This window comes from Gorilla gorilla, chromosome 8 (genome assembly GCF_029281585.2).
Source record: "Gorilla gorilla gorilla isolate KB3781 chromosome 8, NHGRI_mGorGor1-v2.1_pri, whole genome shotgun sequence".
NCBI lineage: Eukaryota > Metazoa > Chordata > Mammalia > Primates > Hominidae > Gorilla > Gorilla gorilla.
Window position 1 is genome coordinate 123,235,137 of NC_073232.2, and position 12,283 is coordinate 123,247,419.

General features: G+C 32.2%; 1 protein-coding gene across 7 annotated transcripts in view; it reads left to right on the forward strand.

Annotated features, from left to right (window-relative positions):
• SHOC2 (SHOC2 leucine rich repeat scaffold protein) overlaps positions 1-12,283 on the forward strand; it is a 93,302-nt gene that overhangs the window by 43,437 nt on the left and 37,582 nt on the right. For all 7 annotated transcript variants that reach the window (XM_055352124.2, XM_031015725.3, XM_055352122.2 and 4 more), the window contains one exon: positions 2,078-3,014. In XM_055352124.2, coding sequence (XP_055208099.1) covers positions 2,312-3,014 — 703 coding nt within the window. In that variant the 5' untranslated portion in view covers positions 2,078-2,311. The remainder of the gene's footprint in view (positions 1-2,077; positions 3,015-12,283) is intronic.

The following is a 12,283-nucleotide window of genomic DNA, read 5'->3' on the forward strand; positions in this document are numbered from 1 at the left end:
TCTCAGGACACGTATTTTCTTTTTTCGTTTTTATCATTAGAAAAGTTTACTTTTTCTTTCTTTCCAAGTTTTCTTACCTTTTAATAGGGATAATCTTGTTCTATCCTCTGTACTTAATATATGTGATTTTACACCTTATATATTTCATTTGATCCTTATATAGGAGGTGTCCTTCTAAATTTAGGATATACATATCTTGCTAAATAGAAATTCGATTTCCAGAAACTTGATATAATGACATTTCTTAAATACAAATTGATAAGCAATGCCTGTAACCCTTTAGCTATGCATATTTCCCATTATTCAGTTGTATGGTTTTAGTAAGTGTACTTTCATATTGGCTTGTCAGCATTATTTTCTGAATCAGTATCTCTAGAATTTTTCTTAGTCTCTCTCCATCGCAGTGCAAAATAATTTTTTTCTTTTTTTTTGAAAGGGTTGAGTAGTAATAGATAGAGCTCTCCTGGTGTGCTAGCAAATAATGATGTATTTGTTTAATTGTAGAATCTTATATACCAGTAAAGTTCATACTGTGCAGTTTCAAATTTACAGCTTATTCATCCTCTACCCCAGTTCCTGTTATTTCTGCACATTTGACCATTTGCTTCAGCAAGGTGACACATTTTCAGTGTCCCGTGCAAACTAAGCTCCACTTCCTATTCTAGGCAAAACTTTCTTTTTCATGCCACCCACCTGTAATGCTTTGCCATCTCTCCTTTACTTGCTTGAACACAACCCATTAATCCAGGACTAGTTAGCCTAAGTCCTTTATGCTTTTCTCAACCATTCTGATACAAATTTTCTCAAAAGTGCTATAGCATATGCCACTTGCCTGAGGATTTAATAATATGCTGTCTTATCAATTACTTGTTATATGTGAGTGTTTTGGCTGTCTAATTAAACTACAAGCTTGTATACAGAGAGGTTCACATCCTATAAAAATAAATTATTAGCAGAATCCTTAGCACTTAACATTATCACATCCTTTTGGTAGTCTGACAAAATTCTAATAACTGTTTTAACCTCTTAAGCTAGTCGGGTAAGAAGTTATTTTATCTTTAATCCCTAGTACCAAATAATTACCAGTTAGTTAAATAGAGTTAACAATAGAGTCATAAAATAAGAATTACTAATTTTAAATTTCAAAATATTTAGGGAGGACTGATTCCTTCCATAAATATTTTACTAATCTTTTTGTCCTTTGCCAATCTTTTCGGCCTGTCATTTTACCAGCAGACTTTTTCTGCTTTTAAGAACCCTGTGCCATTGATCTTTCTTTTTCAGTCCCTAGAATATACACATCATTGGACATTGCCCTTTGTCACTGGTTTTCAAAGGTGATCCCCAGGTCTACCTCCATCAGAATCATGTAGAGTGCTTATTAAAGTACAGATTATGAATGCCCCTTTCCTTGAACTGTGCTGTTTTTCATACATATTTCACTTTGTTCATTTTTTTTCTTTTGCCAGACTGCTCTCCCTTCTATCGTCACCACCATTGAAATCCTTTCTGTTATCTAAAGCTATCCGCCAATTAATTGTAGCTAGAACTGTTTTAGTGTAGTGGGTTAGGAACATAGGCTGTGAGCACATACTACCTAATTTGGAATATTGGCTCCATCATGTTTCCAAGATCTCAAAGTTAGTTACTTAAAAATATTTCTGTGCTTTAGTGTTTGTTTGTATAAAATGGGGATAACAATGTATCTCATAGGGCTGTTGTATGTGTTATATTAATACATGTGAATTCCTCAGAATAATGCTGGTACATAGAAAGCACTTAATAAATATTAAGCTTATTGTTGTGGTTTCTTCCACTTTTTAGGTCTTATAAAATTTTCTAGTAAAGTAACTTACATTCTTACATCTTCCTATTAGATTGCAAGTTTCTTGAAGGTAGAGCCAGCCTTATTAAGCTGTGTAGTTTTAAATGGATTTTTACCTATAAAGGATGTTCATAAATATTTGAGAATGAAATCATAGGAAAATGGCAAACTCTAATAAGATTGTTTTTCAGAGCCTATTTACTTAATATAAATTATCTAAAGTAATTTAATACTGTCTATATTATATTTCAGGAACGCTAATGAATCACTGATTGACCAGCACTATTTTACCAGTTGGAATGAATGATCAGAAATGGGCATAGTGCTTTTAGATCCAACATGTAACAGATGGATGTTACTCCATGCTGATTACTTCTTCAAGCCAGTACTTTTTTGATTGTGTAGGATCTTTGTCTCTTCATCTTTGAATTCAATTACTGGAAAATAAAAGGAGTTCATGTAGTTTTTGTCCAGGCTTGAGTCACCATGAGTAGTAGTTTAGGAAAAGAAAAAGACTCTAAAGAAAAAGATCCCAAAGTACCATCAGCCAAGGAAAGAGAAAAGGAGGCAAAAGCCTCTGGAGGTTTTGGGAAAGAGAGCAAAGAAAAAGAACCTAAGACCAAAGGGAAAGATGCCAAAGATGGAAAGAAGGACTCCAGTGCTGCCCAACCAGGGGTGGCATTTTCAGTTGACAATACGATCAAACGGCCAAACCCAGCACCTGGGACTAGAAAAAAATCCAGCAATGCAGAGGTGATTAAAGAGCTCAACAAATGCCGGGAAGAGAATTCAATGCGTTTGGACTTATCCAAGAGATCTATACACATATTGCCATCATCAATCAAAGAGTTGACTCAATTAACAGAACTTTATTTATACAGTAACAAATTGCAGTCCCTCCCAGCAGAGGTGGGATGTTTAGTAAATCTCATGACACTGGCTCTAAGTGAAAATTCACTTACCAGTTTGCCTGACTCTCTTGATAACTTGAAGAAGCTGCGGATGCTTGATTTACGGCATAATAAACTGAGAGAAATTCCTTCAGTGGTGTATAGGCTGGATTCTCTCACCACTCTTTACCTTCGCTTTAATCGTATAACTACTGTGGAAAAGGACATCAAAAACTTGTCAAAACTCAGCATGCTTAGCATTCGAGAGAACAAAATTAAACAACTACCTGCTGAAATTGGTAAGAGGCCTTGGATTATTATTATTTGTAGTATTTGTTATGCTAAATAATTTTGAGTGCTTTCTCATATCAAAAAATGCCTGATACTTGCCTAAAAACAGCTTATTTCTAAATTACAACTTTTTTATGGTTTACTTTATTCCATTTTCAGCACTGTTAATAGTACATGGCTTGAAATTATTTCATAGACTTAAAAAGTGAGTTAGAAAATAGATGTAATTAGATCTTTCCCACACAAACCTAATCTTTAACTTTCATTGGAGAATAAGTAAATTTAAAGAAGAAAAGATGTTTGCCTAATTTTCAAGTTGTTGCTAACTGTGTTTAAAGTATCTGTTGATACAATTTTATTAGATATATGAAAACTACATTTTCTCATTCTCTGACTTTTCCACCTTTATCTGAAAGATGTTTAAATTCACATCACTTTCTACCTAATTTACCACAAAAGGTTGACAAATCAGAGCCTTACAAAAGAGCAGTGTCATAAGAAATAGAAAAAAATTTTTTTTTGCATCTTGAAAGTACTTACATGTTTATTAAAAATAACACAAGAATTTAGAAGGGTAGAAGAAACGTCACCTGTAGTATATGCAGCACTGTTACCCTTTTGGTAATTTTCATTCCAGTCTTTCACATAAAGCTAACTTGTACTAAAACAAAGAAAATGTTTTTTAAAGGCTGGTAGTAGGAGAAAAAAATAGGGAATATAAACGTGTGAACATGTCAGTAAAAAATTAAAAATTCTGGCATTTTTAATTATGGAAAAACATTCTGAAACATTTGGAATATAGTAATCCATTGACATCAGTTTTGAAAAATTGATAAAGGTATTGCCTCTGTGGGCCCTTTTTATAAGATTTGTAAAAATTGTCATAAAATGTTGATTATGAAGCTTTTTAAAGGATGTTTTCTTTTTGTATTAAAGGCAATTTATTCTGAGAAAAATAAAGATTATATTGTTGCTTTCAGCATTGGTCTTATAATGAGTGATAAACTTTCTGATTTTTAGGCTTTGCAGCTTTTCAAAGATATGATATTCTGTGGATGTTTTAATATTTTGTTTAGCTTTGAAAAAAAGATGTGGTTTAAATTTTAGGTATGACTTGTTACATTTAACTCTTAACTAGACAATCCAAATATTAATTAAATTTTGGTTTAATTTAATGTGTTTAGAAAATTTATGATAGGTTTTCTCAAGTAATGTACTATAGAGTATGACTTACGAGATATTAAAATATTCCCAGGAATTTCTGGGTGAAAATGTTCCATTCTGTGTCTTCAGATAGGAATGTGGTTGTTGAATGACTTGTTTTAGTGTCATATTTAGTCAAAATTTGACCTGCATGTTATGGCTCATTGTGGAATAGAATTATAGGCAATTGGAGAAATAAATGCTGAATTTCTACGTAGAAATATAAAAGTTATTTCCTGTCTTTGTTCTTGTTGTTTTGTGTATGTGTTACACTCAATCCTAAAAGTCTAGCTTTAATTCACAAGTCTCTAAGGACTTTTTCCATAGCAATGCTATCAAATTACCTAGGAATTAAGAATATACATATATGTTCTTGAGCATATAGATATCATTTTTACTAAAAAAGTGAATGTATCTTTTAAAATTGGCATATTTTAACTAATTATGTGGCTTATATTTGTGGCTACCTAATCTTTTGACCTTTATTCCTAAATTGTAATTTTAAAAACAGCCATTGAATTTGTTAATGGGCTCCTTCCCATCATTAGTGACATTACTGAAGTTTGTGTTTTTGTAATTGCTGTACTTCTGTAAAAATGGTAATATCATAAATGTTGCTTATTTCATTCTAAGCAGGGCATCAGAAAGTAAACTGCTTTTAAAAGTATAATTTAATGTTTTTCATAAGGAATTATGATTTATAAAGTTTAAGTTAGATACATGGATCTGGGGCAAACATGCAGAAGTCTGGGTCATCTGTTTCTTTATAGGGAACAAGAAAATAAAGGTTAGTAAAAATAACATCATAATAATAAGAATGGCTGTTGTTTGAGCACATGAATCATAATACTATACATTGTTCTGTCCGTGTATACTTTAATTATACTATCTTATATCCTTACAGTAACCCAATGAAATAGGTATTTTCCCCATGCTACTGAAGAAGGAACTGACACTGTAGAAAAATTAGGTAATTTACTGAAGATCATGCTTCTAGGTTGGCAGAGTCAGAATTTGAAATGTAAGTCTTGGTCGTTTCCACTGTAGTCTCCCCACAATCTAGAAAAGTGGGTACCACCCCCCATAGATTTTGATTCTCTGTTAGGTCCAGGGTCTGTACTTTTAAAGAGCAGCTTGTGTTAGTTTATGTGCAACTGCAGTTGAAAGCCATTGCACAAGATTGCGGGGGAGGATTGGGTTTAACAGTTTAATTATAATATAATTCACATACCATACAATATACACATTAAAAATAAACAATTCAGTGGTTTTTAGAATATTCAGATTTATGTAACCATCAGAGATAATGTTAGAACATTTTCAATACCTCCAAAAGAAACTCTGAACCCTTAGGCAATCACTCCTAATTTCTCCTAACTCATTAACCCTAGGCAAACACTAATCTACTTTCTGTCTCTATAGATTAGTGTTTTCTGGATGTTTCCTATAAATAGAATCGTATAATATGTGGTCTCTTATGACAGGTTTCTTTTAATTTGCATAATATTTTCAAGTCTCATCAAGGTTGTAGCATGTATCAGTACTTCATTCCTTTTTGTTGCTGAATAATATTTCATTATATGAGTATACCACATTTTATTTATGCATTTATCAGTTGTCAGACATTTGGGTTGTTTGTGCTTTCTGACTGTTATGAGTATAGTATCTGTATTTGTGTACAAGTTTTTGTGTGGACATTTGTTTTCACTTCTCTTGAGTATATACCTAGTAGAATTGTTGAGTCATATGGTAACTCTATGTTTAACCTTTTTGAGGGATTACTAGACTGTTTTCCAAAGGGACTGCAACATTTTACATTCCTACCAGCAGTGTTTGAGGGTTCCAATTTCTCTGCATCCTCAGTATCCTTGTTACTATCTGTCTTTTCTTATTATAACCATTCTATGGTGTGAATTGGTATCTCATTGTAGTTTTGTTTTGCAGTTCCCTGATCACTATATATTTGTTTGTAATTCTTGAGAGCTATCTTTTATTGTAACGGAAAGACAGAAATAGTTATTTTCTGTGATGTAGATCTTGCTTTAATGGGTTTTTAATTTAAAAGAAGTTCTGAGCTCCTTGGAGAATGTTTATAAAATAAGACCTGTGCTCAATGATCAAGTAAAATGGAAATTTGACATTTTTTAAAGTGTTATTATAATTTGACTTACTGCAGAAACCCATAACAGGGAATTTTTAATTCAAAATATATGCTAATTATAATTTTGTTAAACTTTCATTTATGTATATTAGAGCTACATTATTTATAAATATATATTAAATTTATATTATATTAGATGCTTATTCTTCTTCATTGTTTGAATAAATATATCACTTTAAATCATGCCATCCAGTTTGTATTCAGCAGTATATTTGAGGAATATAAGTTTTTAGCTGGGCACTGTGACTCACACCTCAAATCTCAACTACTGGGAAGACTGAGGCAGGAGGATCCTTGAGCCCAGGAGTTGCCTGGGCAGTCAGCTATGATTGCGCCACCACACTTCAGCCTGGGCAACAGAGCTAGACCCTATCTCTAAAAAATAAAAATAATTTTTTTAAAATTAGGAGTTTTCGAAATAGAGCCCACTATTTAGTTTAAATAATATAATTGGAATTTAACCACTACACAAGGTTGGGCTATGCTGTTGCCTTGATAGGAAAAAAATATTAGAACATTTATCCTTTTAAGCATTAATGACATTTTTATTAATGTAATGTGATTTGATACCAGTGATACATATTCACATGGGTAAAGATTGGCAGAAAACAATAAAAAGATACTGGAACAGACTGTTCAGAGCCAGAGATCTATCAGAAAGTAGCTAAGAAAACTTTTCATTTGGTAATGTTCATTTACTTTTCTCCTTTTGTATGTTAAGGCATAGACAAATAAAGTAAATGTCCCTTCTTTTTGGGTTAAGTAGACAAATTGAAACCTTAGTCATTGCTTTCTTTTATAGATCAGTGTTCCTTTCTTCCTGTCATTCCTTCTTTCTCCATTTCTAATCTTGAAAAAGACTCTTCACTCTATACAAAGACAGTCAAGAACCCATGTTTTCAGAGGGAAAACAGGAAATAAGCACTTTTTTACCTCCTTTCCCAACTGATTGGTTCCTTTGAGTTTCTTGTAAAAGATGTGCTTTTGTATATTCTCTGTTTATGAGTGGATTAGAGCAGGGGCCACCAGATAGACAGTTTGTATAATGAATCTATTTATTCAGGCAACTCTAGACAGTGAAGTTTTAAAGGATTTTATTTTTCTGGGAAGGAAATCGTTGCTCATTGAAACCAGGTATAAACTTCATTTTGTATTTTGCTAATATTCCTGTGATTTCTTTTCTCTCTGAATTGTGGGTTTAGGATTTCTTCTCTTTCTTTAAAGTTTCCCTTATTTATTCTTCTTTATAAAAACAGAAGTTGGAGTATTTTTAAAAATGTGTTTTACCTACATTGTAGGTTCAATAAAATGCTACGTATTTATGTAGTATACAATTTCACATGGGTCTAGTTGTCAAAATAACCTTTTTTGCTTAGGAAAATTGTCTAATATATTAAAGTATATGCTTTTTGAGAACCCATATCATTTTCTTCATTTACAAAGCAATTCTCACATCATTCATATGTATGAGAAATAATAATGAGAAATAATAATTGTACCTATTTGTGGTTTACAATGTGATGTTTCCATACATGTATACAGTGTGTGATAATCAAATCATGGTAATTAGCACATCCATCACCTCAAACATTTATCATTGCTTTTCATTGGACACATTCAAAATCCTCCCTACTAGCTATTTGAAAATATACAATAAATTGTTTGCTAAAGTCACCCAACAGTGTTACAGAACAGTAGAATTTAGAACAGATAGAATTCCTTCTATCCTGTAGTTTTGTGTCCATTAACCAACCTCTCCCCATCCCGCTGCTCCCCAACCCCCGCCACCCTTCTCAGCCTCTAGTAACCACTATTCTACTCGCTACTTCTTTGAGATCAACTTTTTTTAGCATGAGAGAACATGCAGTATTTATATTTCTGTGCCTGGCTCATTTCACTTAACATAATGTCCTTCAGGCTCATTCATGTTGCTGTGAATGACAGAATTTTATTCTTTTTTTGGCCAAATAGCATTTCATTGTGTATATATACCACATTTTCTTTCTTCATCTGTTGTTAGAGGTTGATTCCATATCTTGACTATTGTGAATAGTGTTGTAATAAATAAGAGAGTGAAGGTATCTCTTTGATATACTGATTTCCTTTCCTTTGGATATACCCAGTAGTCAGATTATTTAGTCATGTGGTAGGTTTTTGTTTAGTTTTTTGAGTAACCTTCATACTGTTTTCCATAGTGGCTGTACCAATTTATGGTACACCCACCAACAGTGTATAAGAGTTCTTCTTTTTCTGCATTCTCACCAGTATCTATCTGTTTTTGTTGTTGTTGTTGTGATTTTTTTTTTTTTTGTCATTTTGATGATAGCCATTCCAATAGGGTTGAGATACCTTCTCATTGTACTTTCGATTTTCATTCCCCTGATGATTAGTGATGTTGAGCATTTTTTCATATACCTTTTGGCCATTTGTATGTCTTGAGAAATGTATACTTAGATTGTTTGCCCATTTTTAAATCACATAATGATGATTATTGTTTTGCTGTTGAGTTGTTGTATATTAATCTATTGTCAGATGAGTAGTTTGCATATATTTTCTTTCATTCTGCAGGTTGTCTCTTCAGTTTTTGTTTCCTTTGCTCTGCAGAAGTTTTTAGTTTGAAATAATTCCATTTGTCTATTTTTGCTTGGGTTTGCCCTACTTTTGAGGTTTTACCCATACAATCTTTGCCCAGACCATTGTCCTGAAGTGTTTCCCCTATGTTTCTTGTAGTAGTTTTATATTTTTGGTTCTTGACATTTAAGTCTTCAATTCATTCTGAGTTAGTTTTTTGTATATAGTGAGAGATAGGGGTCTAATTTCATTCTTCTGCATATATATATATATCCAGCTTTCTCAGTACCATTTATTGAAGGGTCTGTCCTTTCTTCAGTGTATATTCTTGGCTCCTTTATCAAGTATCAGTTGGCTGTAAATATGTGGATTTATTTCTGGGTTCTCTACTCTATTCAATTGATCTATTGTCTTGTTTTTATGCCAGTACTGTGCATTTTGGTTACTCTAATTTTGTGTATACTTTGAGGTCAGGTAGTGTGATGCCTCCAATTTTGTCCTTTTTGCCCAGTATTGCTTTGGCTAGTTAGAGTCTTCTATGGTTCCACATGACATGAACTTTAGGATTTTTTTTTTTTTTAAGAATGTCATTGGCATTTTGATAGAGATTGCATTGAATCTGTAGATCACTTTGGGTAGTATGGATATTGTAACAATATTAATCCTTTTAATTCATGAGCATGGAATGTCTTTCCATTTTTTGGTCCCTTTGAATTTCTTTCTTTGTTTTACAGTTTTCATCATAGAGCTTTTCCACCTCCTTAAATTTACATTTAAGAATCAGCATTTTAAAAATTACCTATTTGACTCATCAACATTTATTGAAAACAAAATCAGTTTCTTACTATTGTGCAATATGGAGGTGTTATATTTGATTATAAGTCAAATGACTTACATATAACCGACACATACATGTGTATATAATTAATATCTATATATAAAAGCATATTGAACAGAGTCAGCAACTTTTTCAAAAAGTTGACCTTAAGAGATTTAGTTTAACTCCTATTATGTAATTTTTCTGTGAATTTTTTAGACATTAAGTGGTAGGCTTTCAATAAATGTGGCTTGAAGGAAATTTAATAAAGCTCAGTACTATTAACCTATTTTTATTTTATATTTTAGTATTATAGTATTATGGTATTACTACTATAACTTTATAATATATAAAAACTATAGTATTTTCAATATTTTAGTATTATATATTTTATTTTAGTACAGCATTATAATATTTCAGTAATATTTTCAGTATTAACTAAAATTGTAACTTGTGATCACTAAAATTCTTGAAATTCTCTCAGGACTGCCAGGAGTGATACAATTGCTTATATGGTCCAGGTAACATTATTTAATAATCTCATTTGAATGTTTGTACAAATGCTAAGTAACTTACTTTAGCAGGAATGATAAATCAGTAAAGGGAATTCATAGTTGTTAATAAATAACTCCTTTTGACTGGGAACCAGCAAGAAACATTAGAAACCTACAAATGAACTCTTTACTTATTACTGTTAGGAAATTGTCATGATTTTCACTAAACAACAAAAACCCAGAGAAGTTATTATTGCTAAAGGAGGCAAAAAAAACCAACAACACAGAATAGCACTTTGGGAGGCCAAGGCAGGTGGATTACTTGAGCCCAGGAGTTTGAAACCAGCCTGGGCAACATGGCAAAACCCCGTCTCTACAAAAAATTAGCTGGGCATGCTGGCACACACCCACAGTCCCAGCTACTCATGAGGTTGAGGTGGGAGAGTCACCTGAGTCCGGTAGGTTGAGGCTGCAGTGAGCTGTGATCTCGCCACTGTAGTCCAGCCTGGGTGGCAGAGACCCTGTCTCAGGAGAAAAAAAAAAGGAGCACAGAAAAATAGTACTTGAACTGTTTTAGAAGGACTTGATAGGATCAAAGGAGACAGTTTACTTTCCATGTGGCTGAGGTATGGGAAAGAGAGGGAGGCAGACATTGTACCCTAAAGACAGCATGTTACAAAATCAGAGGAACATTGTCACTTGTCCATGTCCCTTAGTTGCAGAAAACTTGCTTAGAAGAGCCCCTGAAGTCATCTTTGCAATGAAAAGGGATAATTAAGCTTTTAAGACAAGTATAAATAATGTTCTGTTATAAATTCTGACCTCTCTAAATCTGTTCAAGCTTGTGGGACAAGTGTTTCCAACTCTTTTTAATTATATAGTTTTACGAATGTATTTTAATAAGATTTGCTCTGATTTTATAGAGCTGAACTCTGAATATTTGAAAAATATCCCTATAAAGAACAAGAGTTATTTTAGAATATAAGAATCCTAAATGTGAATCAAATAAGAGTAAAGGAAAGTTTATAACCGTGAAACAAACCTAAATTAGTCATTTACCAATCTTTGATTGCCTACTAGGTACATTTTCAAAGGGCCTTTTTATATATTTCTGGATTTAATTTACTAAAATTTTGTTAAGGATTTTTTTTATCTGTATTCATCATAGATATTGATCTGTAATTTTATTTTCTTTTTTAAAAATTTTGATCATGGTTTGGTATCAGGGTAATACCGTCCTCATATCATAGAATGAGTTGAGACATGTTTCTTCCTCTTTTATATTCTAGAAGGGTTTGTGCAGAATTAGTATTATTTCCTCCTTAAATGTTCGGTAGAATTTATCAGCCATACAGTCTGGGACTAGGGTTTTTTTTGTGTATATGGACAAGTTTTGAATTTCGAATTCAGTTTATTTAATAGACACATAGTTATTCAGGTTTTCTATTTGTTCTCTATTGAAATTTTGTAGTTTGATCTGTCAGGGCGTTTGTCTATTTTGTACAATTTGTTGATTTTGTTGGCTTAAAGTTCACATTTTTGTTATGCTTTTAATGTTCCATATATATATATATATATACACACACACTATATATATACACTATATATATACACACTATATATATGCACACTATATATATATACACACACTATATATATATATGTATATATATATATATATATACACACACACACACACACTATATATATATATAGTGGTGTTCCCCTTTCATTCTTGAAATTGGTAATTTGGGCCTTCTCTCTTTGCTTATCAGTTTGGCTTGATGGGTATCAATTTTATTGATCTTTTAAAAACTCTTTTGTTTGTATGTTTTCTTTGTTTCTGGTCTTTATTTTTAAATTCCTTATTACTTTGGGTTTAATACGCTTTTCTTTGTTTTCTTAAGTTGGTCATTTAGATTGATTTCAGGCCTTTATTCTTTCATTATATAACTATTTCATAGCTAGAAATTTCCCTCAAAGTACTTTTTTAGCAGCACACAAATTTTGGCAGGTTATCTTTTCATTATT